Source organism: Enhydra lutris, unplaced genomic scaffold (assembly GCF_002288905.1).
Source record: "Enhydra lutris kenyoni isolate GAN:26980312 unplaced genomic scaffold, ASM228890v2 scaffoldscaffold6, whole genome shotgun sequence".
Lineage (NCBI taxonomy): Eukaryota > Metazoa > Chordata > Mammalia > Carnivora > Mustelidae > Enhydra > Enhydra lutris.
This window is the reverse complement of record NW_019154090.1, coordinates 1,688,571-1,711,545: the sequence shown is the minus strand read 5'-3', so window position 1 is coordinate 1,711,545 and position 22,975 is coordinate 1,688,571. Positions and strand designations below refer to the sequence as shown.

Genomic DNA, 22,975 nt, shown 5'->3' with positions numbered 1-22,975 from the left:
ACGACCCGAGCATGCGGGGAGCAAGCTCAGTTTCGGGCCCTCGGATGCCGCTCACGCCAGGCCTCACCCTGCGTCACGGAGGTCCTGTCCTTGGAGGCGAGGTCGTTTCTACTAGAGTCACTGGGGTTTCGATACGGATTCTAACAAGCAGTTCATAAACAAAGACCTCAGGGGAACCAGAGCTGAGCCTCTGGTGGAATCTAACCCTGGAAAACCGGGAAAAACAGCCAAAACGGGTACAGATAAATTTGTTTTTAATAAAGGAGTTAATTTTCTTTCAATCCTATATAAAACAATAGCAATTAAAAACTTCATTTTTGAAAGTAAAATATTTACATATGAACAAGTAACTGTGCAAAATTTACATGAAAAAATGGAAAGACAGGGATTTCCTAAAAGACGAAATAAAAGGTGTAACAGTTTGCGGGTGTAAAAATACTGATCCGCGTTCGGTTCACACTCGCGCGAAGTCCAGTCTGGCGTGAGGATTCACACGGAGAAGCCAAAGTATTTACAGTCATAAAAGTACTATCAATAGACAATTTAATACAATAACCTCTGAAAATATAAAGAACCAATTAGTATATTTGTAATAAAAAAATAGGTACAAAGAAGGGGCTTTGCTCTGGACATCTGTAAAGTTGGCCCACGGCTTGCTTACAGTCTTTAGCAAAATAATTATAGTTTACATAGCCATCTTCATGTTATGTGCCAAAAATTATGTACAATTACTGACAAAATACACCAACCATTTTTCAACACTTGATTCACACTGAGAAACAGTCTTTTGATGATTCTTCTCAACTTTGATTTTATTTCATCTAAGTTTCCACTTTTAGCTAAAAAACACAGTGCAAGTAAAATATATTTATGCTGAAAAGGTTTTCATTTCTTTTAACTTTACAGCTTTACAAACTCGAGCAAATAAAACGCGTCTGTACAGATGCCGACCGCACATTCGGAAGGAGCCACCGCGGCCGCCCCGGAGCAGAGAGGGGACCACGCTCCGGGCGAGCGCGACCAGCTCCGTGCTCCTTGGGGACTCTGGCGAGGGAGGGGACGGGGACATAAATAGTCTAAAAAATCAGTTTGCTTTGCCAACTGACTAATACAAAATAAAATAAATGAAATGAGGTCATTGCTGTAGACACACACCTACGCAGTAAGTTGGGTTGAATAAAACAAAATGCACAAATAATGTAGAAACCGCTACGAGGTGACAGAGGGCAGCTAATTATTTGCTAAACGATTCCATCAGTTTTTAGATATGGCTTGTTTGGCAAGAAGGCCACTCAAAGATGAGTTAAGAGTTAACTGTCCGTTCAGAGCGCCCACGGCCTCTGTTCTCGGTTACAGAAACGTGTCTTCTTCCGAACTGAAGAGCGGACTTAGAAACGGGAATATAAAACTGTTTCGTTGTAAAGAGGTGGCTGTTTTTTAAACAATATCCCATTTGCTTGTTACAAAAGGCGTCATCTGCAAATATATAAAAACGTGCCAGGCGTCTCCGTCCGCGGCGCCGCGCCCGCCCCATGCTACTTGAGGAGTGCCTTGTAGAGCAGCAGTGAATGGCTTGTCTCACGCTCATTCTCTAAACAAAATATGAGGTCCCTGAGGTTGACCCGCGTGATCCTTTGTCGCGTGAACTGTCTGGGGGTTCCAACGCCGGAGCCGCCTGGGACCGCGGAGCCTGGGCCCGACCCCTGGTGGCGAGAAAGGAGAAGACAGCCGGGTTAGTGGTGCACACAGGTGGGCGTGACCCACAGCGCTGGAAGGGCGGGTCCGAGCCGGGTGCTGGCCCCAGGGCTGCACACACCTGGGGCCACTCACATTTCCCTACAGGTGTCCCAAGGAACCCTGGTGCTGGAGGAAGCCAGGCCGGGGACAGGCTCCCTCCCGCAGGCCTGCTCCTCGAGCTGGAGTGCTTTACGAGTGCCTAATGGGGAGGCGGTGCGAGCAGAGGGACACTTTCCAGCTGGACAGGCAGGACCAATGCCACACCTGGGCCCAGTGGTGTCATCCCCGCTTTGCTGACAAAGGAACATTCCCAACGCCACAAAGTCTAAACTCCTGGACGGGGCAGGCTGGTGGTCAGCCGGCTGGCACGCTGCGCTGCCCTGATCCCCAGGCTGGTCTGAGTGAGACCCCGTCTGCTGTCCCCGGGCTAAAAGCAGCGCTTTGGCTCAGGGCCTGCCCCGCTGGGGGAAAGGCCGAGTTTCTGCAAGGGCTGTGGCACGGAGTTGCCGGGGCCGGTTTTCCTGGAAGCATCGTGGCCGCATCCATCGGACACTCCGGGGCTCAAACCACACGCCTGAGGGGCGCTCGTCTTCCGCTGGGAATGAAAACCGTCTGCATTCTGATGGTTGACGTTGCTCATGTATGTTTCGGGAGCAAACATGACCACGGCATGTTCACAGCCGTCGCGAGTTCAGAGGCGGGAGGACCGAGTTCTCAGCCCTGCCCAGACCGGGCCGCAGTTCCGGGAGCCGGCCAGCAGGTGGCAGGCGAGGACCACAGCACCCGCCGGCCGCCCGCGCTCCGGCACCCGGTTGCCACCGCCTGAGCCCCGTCCACCAGGCTGGGCGCGGCCGCTCCGTCCCTGTGCACGCACGGCTTCCACCTCAACTGCCCTCCTTTCCCCTTCAGACGCCCACCCCACCAAGATCCCCCCAGCGCACTCCTGCGGGGGCGGCTCTTCCTCGTTTCAAAGAGCGATTCCAGTTTTCTCAGCGAGTCCGCAGCAGCCCTAGCGCGTTTGGTGCAAGAGCCCGCAGGGCCTGCGACGAACACGACGTCCGGGGGTGGGGGGCCGACAGGGGGGCGGCAGGAGCGTGGCGGCCGTCCGGGCCGCACACCACAGGGAGAGTCCGGTTTCCGGGAGGACAGCGACACGTGACGGCGGCCTGCCCTCCCCACCCCAGGGCCGACGCTGGGCCGACCTCAAGGCTCGCGGGGGCTGGTGCGGCCATGCGGAGAGCAAGTTAACAGATGCGAAAAGTCAGAAATGGAGACAGATAAGCCTTCACTGTAACAGACCGCAGGAATCAAAACTGTGGCAGAGCCTTCTGGTTCCGACGGGCGCGTGTCCGGCCCAGGCGGGCTCTGAAGGTCAGCGAGAAACTGGAGCTTCTCGTGGTTCTGCACGGTTCCACAAAAAGCCACGTTCCAAGACATCCGACGTGACAGAGCACGTCTAACTGCGGGGCGGGCCCTGCGGTGGCCCTGAGCCGCAAGGCAGCCAACCCCACACCCCGGCCCAGAAGACAGAACACTCTGCCGGGCCGGGCCGGCGTCGGGAGTGCGAGGCAGCGCTGGGGGCGGCGGTGGAGGCCGCGGTGGACAGGACCACGCCCGCCAGCAGCCGCGCCCACCGAGGGCTGTTCGGTTCCCTGCTTTTGCGGGCACGGGGCTAAAAAACGGAACAACCTCGGACAGGGTGCTGATGCCCGCGGCACGTCTCCTCCCTGGCAAATGGAGCCTCCCTGACACGGGACCACCGGCAAGACGGCCAAGGGAAGCTATTTCTTCTGAAGGCGGCCCTGCCACGGTCAAACGGCTCCATCCATCCGACAGTCAACACACACCTGATGTAAAACCAAACGGAAAGAAAAACCCCGTTCATCCCAATCCCACCTGGCCGGCGGGATCAAGCTCACTCGGGAGCCCATCGCTGTGCAGACACGGCGCCGCCACGGCTCCAAGAACAGGAACCCCCAGGCCCTCAGCCAAGGTGGCGCTCAAGGCTGCTCCTGTGCCCCCAGGGCCAACTGGACCCCCAGCCGCTCAGGCTGACCTGCCAGAGGGCCCGACAGAACCGAACAGCACAGGCTCCAACGGCTCACTCGCCTGCCCTCGCGATGGCGTGGTTCCCAAACTCGTTTCCACCCAGCTCTACGCCCCCTCTGCCCAGAGCACAGAGCACACCCGCGCAGACGGGAGGACCGGCGGCCGCGATAAACACTCCAGTGCTCGGCTGAGGAGGACGCACTCTGCTCACAGGGTGAGGACAGCACGTTGCTACCAAGTCACGCCGGCAGCGCCCTCCCTCTCCCCAGAAACAACCCAGAGCAAGGAGGGCAAGTCTACGCAGACACGACTCCATCCGCATGATGTGAAGACGAGAGCACCTGCTCCGAAGCCCCCCAAGGGAGCAGAACTGGCCCGTCTCTGCAGCGCCCCTCGGCCCCCACGGAGCCCAGATCAGAGGGAAGCCCGTGAGGGGCCACGGTCCAGCAAAACCCGGCCCAGAATGGCTTCTGGGTGCCACCCGCCCCCCAGTCTGAGCGCCCAGAGCACAGACATGGATGGGCGCGGGCAGAGTCCTCGGAACACAGAGCCCCTGACAAGAGCCATCTGAAAACCAGGTACGGAAAGGGAAAGAAGTAAAGGGGCATTTGGGGTCCCATGAAACAGAACCTCACATCAGAGGACACAGGATCCTTTGGTTACAACACACGACCTTCCACGCCCCCACCCCCCGACCTCTGGGTTAGTAAGTGCTTCTCAACTCACTGCTGTGATTCCCCCACCCACCTCTTGTGAGGATGGTGCCACCCCTTGGCAGAATCCCCCGGAAGGCCTTGGTGCAGGGTCTGACCAACACAACCAACACGAACAAAAACCCCCCGGCTAGGCTACCCGACTTTCCAGCTCTGGCAGAAGAGGGCACCCAGACCGCAAGTCTTACGAGACGCCCAACCACCAGGAAAAACGCACGAGAGGGAGATTAGCAAATCCATAAAGAATCACCACAAAAGTCAGAAAACGGAACCCACACGCATCGGAGACAAACCCCGTCTGGGAACACAAGAACATGAAGACAGCACGTTCAATGGCAAAAAACGTACTCGAGCATGTGAGGACAGAAAACCGCACCAAAACCTGAAATAGTGACACAGAAGGAGATTAAGAATCAGGGGCGTGAGTAGCACAGTCAGTGCGGCGTCCGACTCCCGGATTTGGCTCAGGCTGTGATCTCGGGACCGTGAGACAGAGCCCCGCACCGGCTCCGAGCAGTCTGCTTTCCGGACGCTCTCTCCCTCTCCCTCGCCCCTCCTTCCCCACTCACACGTGCTCTCTAAAATAAACAAACAAAATCTTAAAAACAGACAGAAATAAGAGTTGACTGAATGCAAGAAAAAGAAAGGAAACAAAATCGTGTCAGAAATGAGTAAAGTTAACCGCGAGGCACCAAGCAGGGAAACCGTGAAGCAAGGCGGGCCAGCGAGGGGCACACACACCGCCGGCCCGGGGAAGGCCCGCACTGCCTGATCAGAGCCTCGGAAGGGGGAAAACAGACTCGGGAGCAAGAGAGACACTGAAACCAGAACCCGAGAGAACATTCTGGGGAACAGAGACTGAAACCTGCGTCCTATCAACTCTGACGCTTCCTCAACAGAACGACTACTTTTCAAAGAGACAGACGAGGCCTCCAGGGAAAGAGAAAATAAGGTACAAAGGGAAGAGAATCGCCTGGCATCAGCCGTTCAAAACCAACTTACAAAGCGAGGCGACCACGGACGCGCAGTCGCAGAGCGACTGGAAGCAAGCGCGAACCGAGGATTTTATGTCCAGCCGGACTGTCCTCCCCATCAAAGCTCCAGAAGAACCGTCTTCCACAGACAAACGTCAGGGGACCAAGGCCTTCCTGGGGACTCTGCCGTGGGATGGGCACCAATCACGCAACAGGTGGGTGGGGGAACCACGGCAACGCCACGGGAGAAGCGCTTACAAATGCAGAGGTCGGGGGAAGGTCATGTGTTGTAACCAGGAAGCAGAGAGCTGGGAAAAGACCACACGGGACAGGCTCACCGGCGGCCACGAGGCAGTGGCTGGACCCCAGGACCCACAGGAACCAAGAAGCTGAACAGTTAAGTGAAAACCAAGGGACAGAAGACGTTTAATAAGGTTTACGTGCAAAAGTAACCTAAATATAATTCTAAACCTTCTAAAAACAAAAAATGTTAACTCAAGAGCAAAGGACATACCCTTTAGAGGAAGACAATCACAGCAAACATTAAAAATACACATAATTATAACAATATCATGAAAGAGAAAAGACCAAGCATGTTGGTCATTATCAATAAAGGTGAACGGGCTTCATTCATTCATCTATTCAAAGGAAATCTTTTCTGTTCAGCTCAGAAAACAAGAGTGAGCGTGTGCTGCAGACAGGAGACGTGCCTACCACCAGGAAGGGGGGACAGAGGTTTTCCAGGACAGAGTGAGAGAGAGCAGCACGATGGTCCGAACTCGGGACACAGAACTCAAGCCCACTGCACAAACAGGTATCTCCTTAACGGCGAGAGTGACAGCTCACAGAACATGTGACACGTAGGAACACGCAGGCACCAGAGAACACGCACACCCAGCCCCTCGCTGCAAAGCAGGAGCTGCAGGAGATAAAGACAGAAACACACTAATAACGGAGGCTTCGGATCGCCGCACCCGAGACAAAACCCATCGAATCAACAAAAATAAGCCAGGATACCGGACACCGGTCAGCATAATCAGCAGGGTACGTGTTGAGGAAACCCATGAAGCTCTCTACCCTACCGTGAGAATACGCCCGCTCTGAGGCACCCAGGGCACAGTCACAAACACGGACGACCCAGGATGCCATCACACGGGCAAGACCAAACACTAGGACCGCATGTGGTATAGGTGACATAGGGAGGCCCCTGCTGCACGGCTAGCGACGCACGAGACCGTCCAGAGGGGGCTGCCCGTGTGCCTCATGTCCCCCCAGCAGCCCCCCAGCCGTGCAGACACGCTCGTGCATGCAGCTACCGAACCCGGCACGGTCTGCGCACGGGGCGGAGGTCGACCAGCCGCAGCATGCGGGTGCTATAGGACAGAAGCCGGAGGATCTTTCTGAAAGGAGATCGAGTTCCAGAATACGTTAGTGACAACAGAGCGTGCGGAGGGGCATGCACATGGCCCTTCAAGGAAGGTAAAAGGGGGCATAAGAAAATGCAGGTGGTGTGCGGAGTGAACACGGGCCGCAGGGGAGGGGGCGGGAACGGCGAGGACGGTGCTCGGTGTCTGCAGGGCTGTCCGCAGCTCTGCTCCCTAGAACCTCAAGGCCCCAAAATCGAACTACAGTCAACCAGATGCGGGGGAGTCGGCACGGGACCCAAACGGCAACAGAAGCGCCTGAACGTACTGAGCCGCGCAACAGAGCAGCAGAACCAGCGGAGGGGGCGGCCAGAAAACCAGCCACTGCGGTAGCTCCAGTGCAGAACGCCCGCTCGCCCTTCAGAAGAGCCCAGACCTGCCCCGCCCACGGCACCACACGCCGGCTGGGACGCGGGGCAGCAGGTGCTCTCGTGAGTGGCTGGCGGGAATGCCACGTGGCCCAGCGCCTCAGAAGGCAGCTTGGAAGGCCGCATCTGCCACACCGAGCGTCCCAAGCCACACACTGCAGCAACCGCGCACCGTGGCGTTTCCCTAAAAGAGCAGAAAGCTCACGTCCACACAAAACCTCCACCGGTGCCATGAGCAGCTGCGCCCGTGACTGCCAAACCTTGGAAGCGACCAAGGCGTCCTTCAGCAGGCGACGGACAAACACACCGGGGTCCATCCCGACGTGGGACAGGATTCAGGGCGGACGAGAGAGATGCGCTCTCAAGCCGCAGAAGCCGGGGAGGGAGCCCACCCGGGACGGCCGCACGCCCTGTGATTCCAGCTCTGTGACCTTCTGGAAAAGGCACATGGACAGAGACGTAGAGACCAGTGGTCACAGGGTAGCTGGAGGTGGGGTGAGGACGGGGGGAGACGAGCTCGTGGTGCCCAGGGGGACCACTCCGTGCGATGTGATGAAGCCGGAAGCAGGTCCCGACGGGCCTGTCCCGACCCGCAGAGTGCACGGCGCCCACAGTGACCCCAGGGTGACCTCGGACTTGGGGTGATGACGGCGTGTCCGTGTGAGCTCATCCTTGTACGACCTGCACCGCTCGGGGAGGCCGTGTGTGGGGGGTGGGGGTGGGGCAGTGGGCACATGGGGAATCTCTGTACCTTCGCCCGGTTGGGCTGTGAACCTAAAGCTGCTCTAAAGCATGAAAATCCATCGTAATTGTAAAAAATTAAATTCTGAAAAACAATCAGATAAGGTCTTGTTGACAGTCCGTCACTCCGATAACTCGTACTGGAGAGAGCTGAGCGAGGGCTACACAGAAACGCTCTAGTACGTCCCTAACTTTTCCACGAGTCTAAAATTAGTTCAAGATAAACAATTTTTTTAAAAAGGAAATACTCCTAAACTAAAAAAAAGGAAAAGGAACGGAGCACTACCTCTGGTGACGAAAGGCACAAACGTCCCCATGAAGTCCAAAAACAGGCAAAAGCAACAACGTACGAAAGAACTCCCCAGAACGGTCTCTGGCGACCTGCTTCTTCCCACTGTGCCGCTCAGGTCCCCGTGCTCCACTGCCAGCTGCTGCCTCGCGCCCGGCTCTCCCTGCGGGTCTGGAAGCTTTTCCTACTCCTTAGCACGTACTGTGGACACATCTTAGCACCCGAGTCAAAGTTAATCAATATGCTTTTCCCATCTGCCTCCCGCCCCTCCCAGCACAGGGACCCCAGCAGCTGAAGTGGCTGGGGAGCTGGTCGTGCTGAGCGGACGGCCGGACGCGCTGCGCGCGGTGGGAACCTGCGTCCTCACGGAGGACTCATCAGCAAGGACTCCATCAGCAGACCGGAGTCAGGGCACCGGCGGGAGCGCAGAGGCTGCGTCGGAGACAGGGAGGGCAGATGCGCACGTGCACACCTGAACTTGCGGGAACGCCCCTGGGCCAGGAAACCGGGAGCCCCACAGCATCCGGCCCACACACAGCTCAGACCCCGCCTCCACACACCAGCCCCCCTCCCCGAAGGGAACCAGGGCTCCTGGCAGAGTGCTGGGGGGCGGGGAAGCACCAGAGGCTCCGGGACGCCACTCATGCCGGTAAGAGCACAATGCTTCAAGAACGAGGGAGACATTTCAAAAGGATATAGAAACCAGCTTGAAGGAGCTTCCACTGCCCAAATCTAGAAATAACGAGAGTATTGATTACAACCCACTGAATACAACAGGTGTCCACGGTCCCTGCCACGGTGCCGAGCAAACAAACGCGCACAGGGATGAAGGGAGGAGGGGCGCTGCGTGCGCAGGAGACAACTAGCAGGTGCAGAAGGGCCCACGGACACACCGTCACACTGGCCCCTGTGATGGTGGCCGTGGGGGTGGGCGGCCGTTGGCACTGGGTGCTGAGGCTGGTGGAGGACAGGGGCAGCCTCTGCGGGATCCTGGAGCATGTCCTCCCCAAGTGCCGACACACACTGATGGAACCAAGGGGACGACACTGGGGCACGTGGCTGAGCAGACACCTGGGGCCATGGCGCAGGTCAGCAGGAAGGTCCCCACACACGGGCCACCTGCTGTGATGGGCTCCACAGAGGACCCGTCGTGACGGAGCCATCTCTGCCCGTCACCGGACTCAGAGTGAAGGTCACCTATGCACGCAATCCCGTCCTCTTCAGTACTGTCCGGAGCAGGACATCCAGACAGAACTGCATGGTGTGCCTACCGGTGCCCCACATGGGGCCGGAGATGCTGCTGGGCTGTGGGCGAGGTGGGAGCAGGTGGGAGGACGGGCAGCCTTGCGCCTGGGAGGCTGTGTGGCCCCGTGCCCGACAGTGCCCAACAGTGCCCGACAGCACCCCTCAGCGCCTCCCAGCGCCGGCCCCTGGGGGTGCAGGACACCCATCCCAGGGAGACTGCGTATGTACATACGTGCAGCACACACACGCGCACGTGAGACACCGTGAGGGCTGCAGGCAATGCAACCTCCAGAAGCTAAGCGGAGTTCTGTGCGCCACTCCCACAACTTCCCTGTAGGTTGAAACTATTCTCAGTGGGGAAAAAGGTCTCTCTTTTCAAGAAAATCACTATATCCTGGGAAGGAACAGGCGCAGCTGTTTCTTGATCCTCCCAAAGGCCCACGTAAGACTTATGGCAACCAGACGGCAACACCGAAAGTGAGCAGACCGGATTTAGACCCAAGTCAGCAGAGATAAGCCACAGGCACCTGAACAGCACCAGAGAACCGTGCAGGACAAGCCGGAGACACAAACAGGCACCGCCAGGCCTGGAACCCAGCAGGCCCTCAGAGAGGGAGGCAGCGGCTGTGCCCGGGGCTGGGTCTGTCCAGGTCGCAGCAGCGGCCACACGGCCTCCCCAGAGTTCCCATCAGCACAGGACCTCTCGCGGGTGAGACCGTGAGGCGGGAAACTGAAGCAGAGCGTATTGGGGCCGTGGGGACCAAGGGTGGTCCAGGAGCATGTCGGGGAGGAAGCAGTGCCGTGGGGCCTGGGAGACAGGCAGACGCGTTTCGTCACCACACGAGGATGTCAGAGGAGCTCCAGGAGGCTCACAGATAACCTCAGACTCCACCTCCTCTTAAAAGTTCAAGAAAACTAAATCCACATGCAAGGGACACGGGAAAGCGCCAAGGCCGATCGCACAGAAGTCAGCACGAGGAGAAAGAAGGTAAGGAGGGTGAACGGCGCCTGCACTGAGAGCACAGACACCAGGAACACATGTTAAAACAACGAACCGAAACCGTCACGTTCTACCTTAAGACAACTTAAAAGACAGTAAGAAAACAGCAGCAGTCACGAGAGAGAAGCTGGAACCCACAGAGCTTGGACACGAGGTGCCAGAATCCGGACAAATGAGAAGGGAAACCGGAGAAGCAGAGCCGCCAGGGGCCGCCTGAGGACGGCGCGGGCAGGCGAGGGGCTGCGAGGGAGGCAGGAATGGCGACGGCAAAGTCGACACAAGGCCCCACGGCCGGGACCCCCGGAGAGGAAGCTGGGGGAGACCACCGGGAGAGAAGGCGCTCTGGAATCAAAACACACCTGCCCCTGTGGTTGGGAGGACTTGGCCCCAGAATGCGGACCCAGGTGGACCCAGGCTGACCCATCCCAAGTACAATTAGAGATGCTTAAAAAAAAAAAAAAAATGGAATCCTTTGGGCAAAAAGAACACGACATCCAAGAGGAGTAGAGTGAGACCATCACCAGGCCTGGACAGCAACACTCCACGCTGGGAACAAACACCCAGGGTGACATGGTTAACGTTCTCAAGGAAAGAAAACGGGAGCCAAGGACTGCAAGGCGATCGAAGCGGACCTCTGGGGACACAGGACACAAACCGCCGTCCGTGTGTGAGAACTCAGGGATGCTGGCCCAAGAACCACCCCAAAGACCGTGACAGAGAACGAGACTCAGACAACCGAAGAGATGACAGACACCGCCAGCGTGGGAGTCCGACCCTCGGGAACCACCGCTGAGGGCGGCTGAGAGGGGCAGAGGCAGAGCGTGGCGGCGCGACGGTGCACGCACCTTCAGCGGCGAGTGAGGAACGTGTGCGGCCACCACGGGCGTCATGGCAGCACGGCCGGCCCGCGGGAAGACCCCGCTCGCACCCCGGCACCCAGCCCGCCCAGCCCGCCCAGCCAGACGCCGGAGGGCCTTCCCCTGGGAGGAGAGCTTACTCCCAAGAGTGACAGCCACTGCACCCAAGCCTCAGGCCAAACCCAGGCAGGGAAGGTGGGGCGTGGGGGCGTCCCACCTGGTCCCGGGGGCACCGACAGCAAAGTGAAAACCAAAGCACACAGGTCCGGGGGAAGCGCCTGCTGTCAGGAGTGCCAGCACTCCTCAGAGGAGACGAAGCCCGTCTCTCACCCTGTCTCGACAGCATCCAGCATCGAGCAGCAACCACTAGACGTGCAAAGAAACGGGAGCGCGAGACCCGCCGCTGCGGGGAGAAGCGGTGACCAGAGACGGACACTGAGGCGGCCCGGACACTGGTCTCGCAAACACACTAAAGCAGCTTCTCTACACGGGCCAAGGAGGAGGCCCTCTGTGCCGGCCCGGGAGCAGACAGGGAACCCCAGCAAGAGTCAGAAGCCCCGGGAAAGACTGACTGGAAACTCCAGAGGCACAAACACGCCAGCAACTCAGAGCGTCACTGGGTGGGCGCCACAGCTTTCCCCGCTGACGCCGCAGCTCCGCATGCTCGGGGAACCCAGAGACTTAAACCAGGACCGTCCTGTGTGAGGACTGAGAGAAAAAAGATGGAAGAAAACTGAACAGTGTCAGAGACCCAAGGACAACATCGTCAGGTCTAACATACGTGTAACTGGAAACCCCCCTTGGAAAAAACAGACCAAAAAACAGGAAAAAATTTTGAAGCAATAAAGACCACAATGTCCCAAATTTGAAGAAAAACACCAACCTGCACAGCTCAGAACCCCAAGCAGGCTACATGTTGAGAACGCAGTCCAGAGACAACCCGGACAAACCTGCAGAAATGAAGACGGCGCTCTCAGAGCAGCCAGAGAAGGGAGAAGCCGCAGGCACAGGCCACAAGTGTAACCTTGGGGGGGCCGGGGAGACAACAGAGCCCCCCTTTCACAGGAGAATGATGGTCACACAGACACTACAGCTGTTTAAGAATAAGAGGTTTGTGGGGCGCCTGGGAGGCTCAGTCGTTAAGCCTCTGCCTTCAGCTCAGGTCATGATCCCAGAGTCCTGGGATCGAGCCCCACATCGGGCTCTCTGCTACGCGGGGAACCTGCTTCTCCCTCTCCCACTCCCTCTGCTGTGTTCCCTCTCTCGCTGTGTCTCTCTCCGTCAAATAAATAAATAAAATCTTTAAAAAAAAAAAAAGAAGAAGAAGAAGAAGAGTTTTACAATTTTGGGAAACACGCTGGGAAACCTCCCCCCTTTTCTGTGATCTGGAACGAGACAGCAGAGCATTTGAGTGGGAGTGTCCCTGGAGGTGTGAGAGACGTCGGCAGAAGACAGAGGGGCCCCGGGAACAGGGAAGAAAGCGCAGAACACGAAGGGCGCTTGGTCCTTGGGTGCACATATCCTTCATGTGTCTTTCCCGAAAATTAAATGACACCTATCTGGGTGCACTCCACTCATTCAACGATGTAGAAGAGAATCTTCAATGAGAAAAACACTGTCAACCCAGAATTTTATACTCAGGGAAAATATTCAAAACTGAGGGAGATGTGCTAGGCCTCACGAGTCAACAGAAGTGGGGAGAACCCCGCATCCACGTGCTGCACCTCAAGAAATGCCGGGCGCCGCCCTTCGGGGCCAGGGGAACAACGCTGGCGCCAGCCCAGACCACCAGCGCCGGCGCCAGCAGCGGTGACCTCGTGTCCATGGGAAAGGCCATGCGTGTTTTCTTCCCACAAGGATCGGAGCAAAAGTAACAAAACCCCGAGGCTGGGCGTGTAGCCATGTGAAGCATCACAGGAAACTAACAACATCTGGACAGAAACGGGCCAGAGCCCCTGTCCAGCTCAGGGCCGTGTCCCATATGCTGCCCCAGAGGAGCGGGCGTCCCCGGAAGGCCACGCTTCCGAAAGAGTCTGCCCGTGCCCCCTCCACAGGTGGTCCAACCTCGCAGCTCCCAGGCCCGGCCAGCGAACCTCCTCGCGGACAGAGCTACCGGCTTACGGCACGCCCACGAGTCAGCGAGACCCACAAGCAGCCCAAGGGGGAGCCTCGCACACAGGCAGGAAGGCCGACCCTCAGGCGTGTCTGCGACCTGCAGGGCAGAGGCAGGAAGCTCTCGCGAGACCCCTGCCCGCCGGCGGCCGTGCCACAACATACCTCAGTCCCCGACCCCGGCCCCGGCGAGTCCACTTTCCTCTTCTTCCTGGGCCCGATGGCGGCGAGCGCCGTGAGGTTGGCATCGCGCTGCCGCATCTGCGCCAGCTCCTGTTGCTGCATCTTCATTTCGAAAGAGAAACGAGGGCGTCATCTCATGGCCTGACTCGTGCTTACCACGAGAGCGACAGACATCAAACGATCTTTGTCTAAATTACAATTTCTTCCCTGCCCTGACTGTGGCGGTAAGCTGATCCTGCAGCCCAAAAAACTGTAGTGAGCACAGACGCGCGTCTTGAGAAGCTCAGAAAGTCACACACTGTGTGCGACGGGCCGAAGGCTCGCAACGAGGGACCCGTCCCGTGTCCAGCAGGACGCCGTACCCGAGCCCTGCAAACGCCTCAGAGCTTCGTCACAGAAACGCCACCGCTTTCCTCCCCGTCCTTCAGCTGGACGTTCAGTCTACATAAGAATCCATTCCCAGGCACGGAGCAAAGCCTCTGACCACAAGCGCTTACCTCTTTTGCCTTCTGTTTCAGCCTTAATTGTTCTGGATCTTCTTGTCTGGATCGAGACTATTTTTAAAGTAAAAAGTGAGTAAGTTATGACCTAATTGTCTATTATCTAATAAGCGTTCTATCTTATTCACAATATAATGTCCAGATCATACGACAGAACATATACTACTTTTTTAAATGCTTATTTACAGTCAGAAGATGAAAATTTAGCCTGCACGTTACGGGAAAAAACACCCATTATTCTGAAGTCACTCCCACTGGAGAAGAGCTCAGGGGCGGTCACCGCCACGCCCGCCGGGCACAGGAACCTGACAGGTGGGGGCCAGCACAGCCACCACAACCACCACGGCCTGCGCTTCAGGTCCACATCACACCCGTAGCCCCTCCTAAACCACATACATCACGTCTTCTGCAGGGCCAGCCCCCCAGCACCGCGCTGGCCTCCCAGAGCCCCAAGCGTGTGCGCGTGTGCGCGGGTGCCCAGGGCCCGGGGCAGGGAGCAGCCTGCTCGGTGAGGTGCGGGAACTTGCCTTGGCCGCCCGCATGAGGATTTCTCTCTCCTGCTCATCTTTCCTCTGCTTTTCAATTTGGTCGAGCTGCTCAAAAAACTTGAGCTGAGCCCGGACGTCACTTGCCTGCTCGTACCTGTCGTCGTCCTACAAAAAGGCAAAAACAGAGTCACAAATTTGAAGACCAGCCTGGACAGGCTGCACACCACCCCACCTCCCCAAGCAGGTCCTACAGACCCTCCGTGCACCGGAACCCTGGTCCCCAGCCGGCCCGGGTGCTAACATGCTGACTAGCGAGTCTCAGGCGAGCTGTGCAGGGCTCAGAGGTGATCCCACCGTACACGCTCCAGCATCACTTGATTTGTTAGTTTAACTGCCCCGCCCACAGCACTGGCCTCACTGGGTTGGGCCCCTCCAAGTAGTACCAGCGTGTGAAGGATGGACAAGGCAGGAGGGACCCTGCCCCACAACCGACCCCTTAGAGGCGGGGGACCCTCCACAAAACCAAACGGGGCAGTGGTCCGAGGCCTGGGAGCAGGTGTGAGCCCAAGCCCCTAGGACGTGCCCCTCGGCTGGCCGGCAGCCGCAGGAGCGCAGGGCGGAACCGGCAGAGGCCCCACTGCCTCTGAAGCTGGGCTCACCACCTCCACCCCAGCCCCCACCCAGGCTGGACCCCCGCCGGGTGCCCTCATTAAGGCTGGGCGTCCTCCGCTGGCCGGGCACACAGCGCCAGAGATCACTGTGGGCCAAGAGTGGTGGCATCTTTCCCGACACGGAGCTCCGTGAGACACTCCTGCTGCCCCCAACGCCTGGCGCAGGAAAGCGTAGGAGGACAGCGCGTTACCTTGTAAGAGAAGTTCTTCTGCTGAGCCGTTTCTGATATCTTTTCTACAAGGTTCTGTAGCCTCTGCTGCGTGGCGTGGGACACGTAACTCACTACATCTGGGTGCAGCTCCGTGATGCCGTGTTTTCTCCCTGGGGGTGAGCGACACTTTACGGGCGTCCATGACTCACTGCTCGCGGCAACGTGAGGGCAGCCCAGGCGCCCGTTCGGAGTGAGGGGGGTGGTCTACACGGCTGCCACTACCTGCAGACCACCGGCACCAACCGTGCAGGACACAGGCAAAAGGCAGGACAAGGCACCAGGCGTGCTCGCTGGGGCCCACACGCCCCGCTGGGAAGCCACCAGCCGAGGGCAGCCCACATGGAGGAGTAGGGCTACGTGGGCAGACCAGGGGGCCTGGGACAGCGGCAGCACGCCCACATACCTATTTCTAAGATTCTTCTTTGTAAAGGCGCTGGTAAGAGGAAGGTTTCGTCCTTACAGGACCGTGTCAGGGTGCCCACTAATTCAGAGTTCGTGGCTAATATCCGTGCGCTTTCTTCGGACAGGTTCACTCCCGCCATCGAGGCCACGTCATTGATGTCATCGTCATCCCTTCAGAGAAGAGAGCGCTGACTGAGCGCAGGCTGCGCCAGGAGATGCCCTCGGGGGGCCTGCCCTGGGGGACCCGTGGAGAAAGCACACCGATGCCCCTCCAGGCATGCGTCCCGCCAGCTCCCGTCTGCATTGTGGCGTCACCTCAACAAGGAAGCCTAGTGCTCTTCTCTCAAGGTGACACGGTTCTCCTACAGGAAGACCCGCAGGGATTAAGCTCGCCCAGGACTCCTGGTGTGAGGACGTGCACGGAGGGCTCCCCCCGTCAGGGCTACGTTGAGGGAGCAAAACCCAGCAACACTGTCCTCACAGCTTCAAGGAGTTTGTCCCAAGTGAAACTTTCTTTAAAAAGTCAAAGAACATTAACTTATCCTTGAAACAGTCACAGTTACGGAAAAGCCGGAGTTTGGGGGGGAAGGGCTCTTTCCTTCCCAAAACAACCTGCAGGGAAGCTGCCAACCTTCCTCCCCCCGCCCCACCCCAGAACACCCCATGGGGGCTCCCTGCGCCCAAGGGCATCATCGCCTACGGAGCCGGGCGACCTCTGCAAACAGGCCACCAGCCGTGCTCACAGCCACCCCTCCGCAGGGGTCTTCAGCTTCTTCAGCCTGGAACGTTCTCCAGCCTTTCCTTGGCTCTCGTGCCCGCGACACCTGCACGGCCACAGGCCAGGCGTCTTTCAGCTTGTCTGTGTCCCCTTTGATGGCCACTCCCCTTGTGACAAGAATGTCCCGCAAGCCCCGTGGAGGACTGGGTTTCCTTGGTCCCTTCCTGCCGTGCTTCGAGCTCCAGCCCTCGGGGGTCCCTGCCGGCTCCCCCTGTCCTCCTAAGCTTCCTGTTTATTCATTCCCATGGGCTCATGCTTTCCTGTCTGAGCCATTAACCGAGTCTGTCACTGCAGACATGGGCAGTGGGAAGGAGGCCCTTCCAGTGACTTCTGTCAATTCCAGCATTGCTTTCTGACCTAACAAGATGCACCAGCTCGCCCTGCAGAGACCCCAGGACCAGCCTTCCCTGGGCGTCTGGGTGGCGAGAGCAGAGTGGCTCTCAGAAGATGCGGTATGAGTGCCAGGTATGCTCGCCTCCGCTCCGGGTGTCTCCAGGGCACAGGGTGGCGAGCCTCATCTCCTTCCCATGTGCGTCCAGACACTGAACCCCAAGCTCACCCCAGACCATGGGGGCTGTCCTAACGCCCTTCCCCCTGCAGGAAGACACCCGGGTTCCCAGCAGCCTTTGCTCTCTTACTTCTCTGACCTGCAGGTGCGCCCCTCCCTCGGGGACGACCTCCCCACCCCACCGGGCAATGGCCCTCCACACCCCGCTGACGCCAACCCTGCTCCACTGAACACCAGCTTCCGGGATGCCGTCTGGGAGGGGGCAGCCCCGGGAAAATCTGAGACACACGCCCTCCCCCGCGGCTTCACCATCACCCACGTTAACCCTACAGCCTTTGTACTGTGCGTCCCTGACCTGCAGCCCCTAGCCCCGCTGCTCACTGAGTGCCCATGGGACAGCCTTTCCAGAACTTTCCAAGTTAAAAGAAGGGCAAGGGAGGTGTTCCGCACTATAGCATGAAGCACTCAGAATGCTGAGACGTGACCTCACAGCGACAGCTTTTCTGTTAATTCGGACACCGAAGGGCGCTGCTCTGCTTCCCGCTGCGTATCCAAAGCAAACCTCCCTGCGCGGACTTTGCAGGAAAACGTGCACACGCAGGTCAAAACGAAGCGAGCAAAGAGCACGGTATCGAGGTTAGAGCGGCCCTCGCTACAGGCGAGGCGGGCCCTGGGCACAGACCCCCGCCCGCCGCACAGCCCGGGGTCGCTGTGCTCAGGGCGAGCAGGCCCGCTCCTTACCGAAACGAGCTGCCCCCGGGCTCCTTGAGTTTGTTTTTCTGAGCAGCAGCTGCTTGAGCCGAAACGGCAGAGAGAGCTTTGGTTCCAGGTAGCACGGCCGGCTTCACCACGGGGACTGCAACGCAAGATGCGGACGGTATACCCACCGCTCGCCACGGGCGCTGCACACGCCTCTGCGGGCTCTGAGCCTGGTGGGGGCGGCCCCGCTCACCCGCCGCCACCCAGCGGCTCTCAGCGCCGGACGCCCCACCCGAAACCATGGGCAACGGCAGAGCCTCGGGTGCCTCCTCTCCTAAAGCCCGCGGGGCTCTACCGCGGGCAGGCGAGGCCTGGGGCAGAACCAGAGGGTCTAGCGGAGTCTGACCCTGGACCCTGCCCGCCGAGTCCAAGGCAGCCCCCGGCCCACAGGGGCCCTCACCCGGCTGCAGCTGGTTCAGCTGGATCTGCGGGGGCGCGGTGAGCACGATGCGGCTGTGAGGCTGCCGGAGAGCCACCATCGGCGTCTGCGTCAGCGTCACCTGTGGCGGCCGGATCAGCGCTCCGGGCTTGGGCGGCTGCTGGATCACCTGGGGCAGAGCCGCGGGCCCGTCAGCACGTCCCCTCCCCCTCGCAGAGCCACCAACACACACCCCAGCCCCCGCTGGACCCCCGCCAGGACCGGGACCCCCCCCATCAGGCGCTGCAATGGAGATGAGCTCTCGGGGCAGAGCCGCCCGTGGGGCCTGCGGTCCTGCAGTCAGTGCAGCGAGGGGGCAGGCTGACTCCGTGGTCCGGCGTGGAACTCACGCCTTCCCCCCAATCCCAGCAGAGGGGATGCAGTTGCTGGGGGCTGCAGGGTGCGTCTTCCCTCCTCCACGGACTCTAAAAGGCGGGGGGAGGTCAGCTTTCCCAAGTTCTGCCCCGAGTGCCCCACTTGACGAAGAACTTCTCCGACCGCCTCCCCTTCAGGACCTGTCTGCACACACGCAAGGCTCAGCTCAGGGAGACACCCCCAGAGCGGAGTCCAGCCCCGGCCACGTCCCTACTGCCCCAGATCACAAGCCCGCGCAGCGCAGCCCGGCCTGCAGCCCTGTTGGTGGGGGCGTGCTCCCGTCCGCGCCTCTGCTCGGGGAGCCGTCTAAGGCCCCGTGGCCGGTGTAGCACCACGCCCGCACACAGCTGCGCTCCGAGCTTCACAGAGAAGCGCCCGTCTCTAAATGCCACGAAGGCGTCCAGCTGCGTATGCCCCGGACTACGGGACACTCACCAAGGGGACGGCAGTGCCCTGAGACCAAACTGTGTCCACAACAACCCTGAAGACCCACGCCGGCGGGAGAGTCCCGGCGGCTGTCGCCCCGAGGTGCTGCACGTCGGGTCAGGCCATAAACTCGGGGGGAGAGGCTGAGGTTTACGTCTCAACAGACTTCGAGGCAGGGAATGGGCCAGTTTGGGCCGGACAGCACTGCAGTCCCCCAGACAGCCACAGCACGCCCAGCAGGACCAGGGAAGTGGAACGCAGAAGCGACCCTGCCGGTCGAGACGGCCCGTTCACAACCACGCACCGAAGCCCAAAGCTTTCAAGGGAAGACGACGACCGGCCGGTTCTCTCTGAGACCACACCTGCGTGCAGATGAGCCCCAGTGGTCAGGGCAGCCGTACGCTTACAAATCTCTGCCACCCCCCACCGCCTGAAAGGGACAAAAGAGAGCCCTGACTTCTCACGCGCACCTCCGCGCGCCCGCCCCGGCCCCGCAGTGACGTCCCCAGCCCTGCAGGTGAGACGCTCCCACCCGCCCGCTCCAAGCCTCCGTGACCACCGTCCGCGCCAAGACAGAGGCTTTCGCCCGAGCAGGGGCAAACAGCCCAGCGGACACTGCTCACCTACTCGGTCAAGCAGCCGCTACAATTAGACACATTTTACAACCCGCTGCCAAGTGACAAGGAGGCCTGTGCCGTGCAGATTTTTTAACTTCAAGGAACAAAATCCCCTTGAAAGTTTAAAAACAAAAACAGCGAACTTCCTCATCTCCTTTGGGGAGCCCAGCCACCGAGCACAGGTACACGCTCTTCCCAGCAAAGATCTCCCTCCTCCAGCTGCGGAGCCCAGAGCCCTGGACCTGCGCCGTGGATCAGTGACCGGCAACCTGCAGCTCTAGCTCACCGGAGCCCGAGCTGTGGCTGCACAGCGGGCTTCGAGGCCGTGAGACGAGAAGTCCCCCACCCTCTGCCTGACGCACCGCCACCAGGGACACGCTGTTTCTGACCTGGGGCCGCTGCTCCTAATCAAAGGTGACCTCCCGCTGAAGAGTCCCTACAAACACACCATGTCCGTTTAAAGCACGAACACCCCCGACGACACGGGGGACAGGCCCATGGGTTCGCAGCCCACATGCTTCCTTCATCTTCCTGAGAACGAACCCAGACTCGCAGGGCCTTGGCCTCCGGCTCGTGCTCGAACAGTTCGGGCAGCACCCACACCTCCCCAGGCTGGAGCTCTCCTGCCTCCCACGAGGAGGCCTCCCTGAGCCGTGGCCAATGGCTTTAAGAGGTAGGCAGTGGGGGGACGGGCAAGGCTCTCGCCTTCATACCAGCGGCGTGGGCTGCCCCGGCTTGCCAGCGCCAACCTGTGTGGGCTGCGTGAGGCTGATGACAGGGGGCTGGAGAGCGCTGGTCACGGTGGCTGGCGTCTTCCCGGCCGTGCGCTGGACCGAGCTGCTCAGCACCACGGCCGTGAGCGCGGTGGTGGCCTGCGAGGCGGGCGGCGGCTGCTGCTGGCTCTGCTGGATGAAGGCTGCGGAGTCGGGGGTCAGCTGTCTCAAGGCAGGCAAGCTCCTCTGGGCAGAAAGACAGATGCGGGGTCGGCGGGGCCCGGGCACCGGCGCTCCTCCTCACAGACCCAGAAACCTGCTGCTCTGAGACCAAGCCGCCACTCAACCACATGGGTGTCAGAGCCCTGATGCCCCAAGCCCCTGCTCCCCACTGGTGACCCCCTCCGCCCTGGCACTCGCCTCCCTGCCACCTCTGCAGGCGCGGGGTCAGCAGTATCCCATCGCACAGAAGAAAGAGCCTCCTGATGAGAACCTTCACGAGCATCACAGGGCACTTTCCGCCCTCAAGCCCAGCGGGGACACCCACGTTCCCCTCCCGCCTCCGACAGGCCCGCGGCCACCTACCCGTGCGCAGGGCTGCACAGGGGCTGCACAATTACCTTCAGGAAAGGCACAAGGTAAGGTTGAGGTGAAGAATTAAGTTCACGGTATAATCTACTAGTGAAATCTTCTGCTTCGATCTTTCCATCCTTAAAAACAAAACCACAACAACATTCTCCCGTGAGCAGAAGTGAACACACGCACCCCATGATTCAGCGTGTGCTGGTGTCCTGAGTGGCAATCAGTGTCCTTTCTGCCAGGTCTTGGGTGGGAAGAGAAGGGACAGCACAGGAGAAGTCAGGGACACCGTCACAAGAAGAGACAATGAACTACACCAAAGACCCACACCAAGCCTCCTGGAGGAAGCCCAGGGCACGGCGGGGGCCATGACTCTCTTCTAGAGACCAAAGCAAGTGTGGTCTGAGGGTCGGGAGGGAAAGAGAGGGGGGCAGGGCTGGGACATCACAAGCCATCCTTGAGGCAAGGCCAGCATCCAGGCCCCACAGGAGAACATGAGCTTCTGCCCGACCGGTGCCCTCTTATTCGGCATCAGTGTCACGAGCCCCGAGCTAACGAATGTTAATGTCAGAGCGGAGCCGCCAGCACCGTCCAGAGCACCACGAGGGCCTGTGACAAGGGCGGAACAGGGGTCCTGCCCCGACAAGAGCACGGAGGGGAGATGGGGGTGCCGTTCCGGACCATCTGGGAAGTGAGAGATGGCGAGAGCCAGCAGCTCCTTGGGTGGCGGTTGGGGAAGTGCGGACTACAGACAAGGGACCGTGGAGATGAGAGAGACATTTATTTCATTAGAAATTTTCATTAGAAGGTGGAATTGTTACAATTAAAACAAACAAAAAGCCAGGAGTTCTTGTTGTTTGTTTTAATTGGGAGGTAAGATCATTTTTCAATCTCTAAGGTCCCTGAAAATATTTAAGTCCACGGTCTGAAAGAATCATGTTCCTGCGGGAACACAACCGCTTTCCTTCTGGACGACACCCACGCGGGCCACGAGCAAGGCACAGGCTGCCCCTCGGAGGAGCCAGAGGCATCTCTGAGAAGGACTGTCCCTCAGCTCGTCACCCCGGGGGCGAGGGTCTCCCCTTTGCCACCCACTCTTGGGTGGCTACACCGGGAAGGAAGGCCCGGCGAGCCAAGAACCTGAGCCGAAACCCCAGCAGCACAGAGACAGAGAGCGCCCACAGCCCAGACATCAGACCACCAGGTTTCGTCAACAAAGGAGCCACAAGGAGAGAGAAGAGCAAGGAGGGACCATCAGGCCAAAGGAGACAGCGCTGGGTGCAGCGCCCGTGGCTGACGGAGCCCTGGCTGGAGCGGCCACAGGCAACAGGGAGGCGGCCAGGCCCGTGCGTGGCAGCCAGGCTCTCAAGGGCCCGGGGGTTCCCTATGCTGATGCACCGATCACCTGTGGCAGGGGTCTTTAACCAGGGCCCTTCCGTGCTGCGTCGTGTGTGGGACTGGGGAGGAGGGGCGGCAGGAAGGGAGCGCAGCAGCTGCGAGATCGGGTGTGACTCAGTCACTGGGGAAGCCTGGAGACGGGACACAGGGCCTCACAGACTCTGCTTCCCACCTGTGGCGGGTTTGCAAATCTCCACTTTAGACGCTAGAGCAGAGACGTGAGAGAAAGCCTCTAAAACACCCTCTATCAGGTGCATTTAAAAATGCTCCCGAGGGGGCGCCTGGGTGGCTCAGTGGTTAAAGCCTCTGCCTTCAGCTCGGGTCATGATCTCGGGGTCCTGGGATCGAGTCCCGCATCGGGCTCTCTGCTCAGCGGGGAGCCTGCCTCCTCCTCTCTCTCTGCCTGCCTCTCTGCCTACTCGTGATCTGTCTGTCAAAT

At 59.3% G+C, this 22,975-nt stretch overlaps 1 protein-coding gene across 1 annotated transcript in view; it reads right to left on the bottom strand.

The window, feature by feature from the left end:
* Positions 1-237: 237 nt before the first annotated feature.
* The window catches only part of LOC111141505 (TATA-box binding protein associated factor 4), a 65,370-nt gene continuing 42,632 nt past the window's right edge, over positions 238-22,975 (bottom strand). The window contains exons 7-16 of the mRNA XM_022494108.1: positions 21,180-21,269; positions 20,560-20,805; positions 18,411-18,558; positions 17,993-18,107; positions 15,967-16,136; positions 15,543-15,673; positions 14,720-14,845; positions 14,190-14,246; positions 13,675-13,794; positions 238-1,703 (exon numbers count right to left, since the gene is read on the bottom strand). Of these exons, the coding sequence (XP_022349816.1) occupies positions 1,536-1,703; positions 13,675-13,794; positions 14,190-14,246; positions 14,720-14,845; positions 15,543-15,673; positions 15,967-16,136; positions 17,993-18,107; positions 18,411-18,558; positions 20,560-20,805; positions 21,180-21,269 (1,371 nt within the window). The 3' untranslated portion in view covers positions 238-1,535. The remainder of the gene's footprint in view (positions 1,704-13,674; positions 13,795-14,189; positions 14,247-14,719; positions 14,846-15,542; positions 15,674-15,966; positions 16,137-17,992; positions 18,108-18,410; positions 18,559-20,559; positions 20,806-21,179; positions 21,270-22,975) is intronic.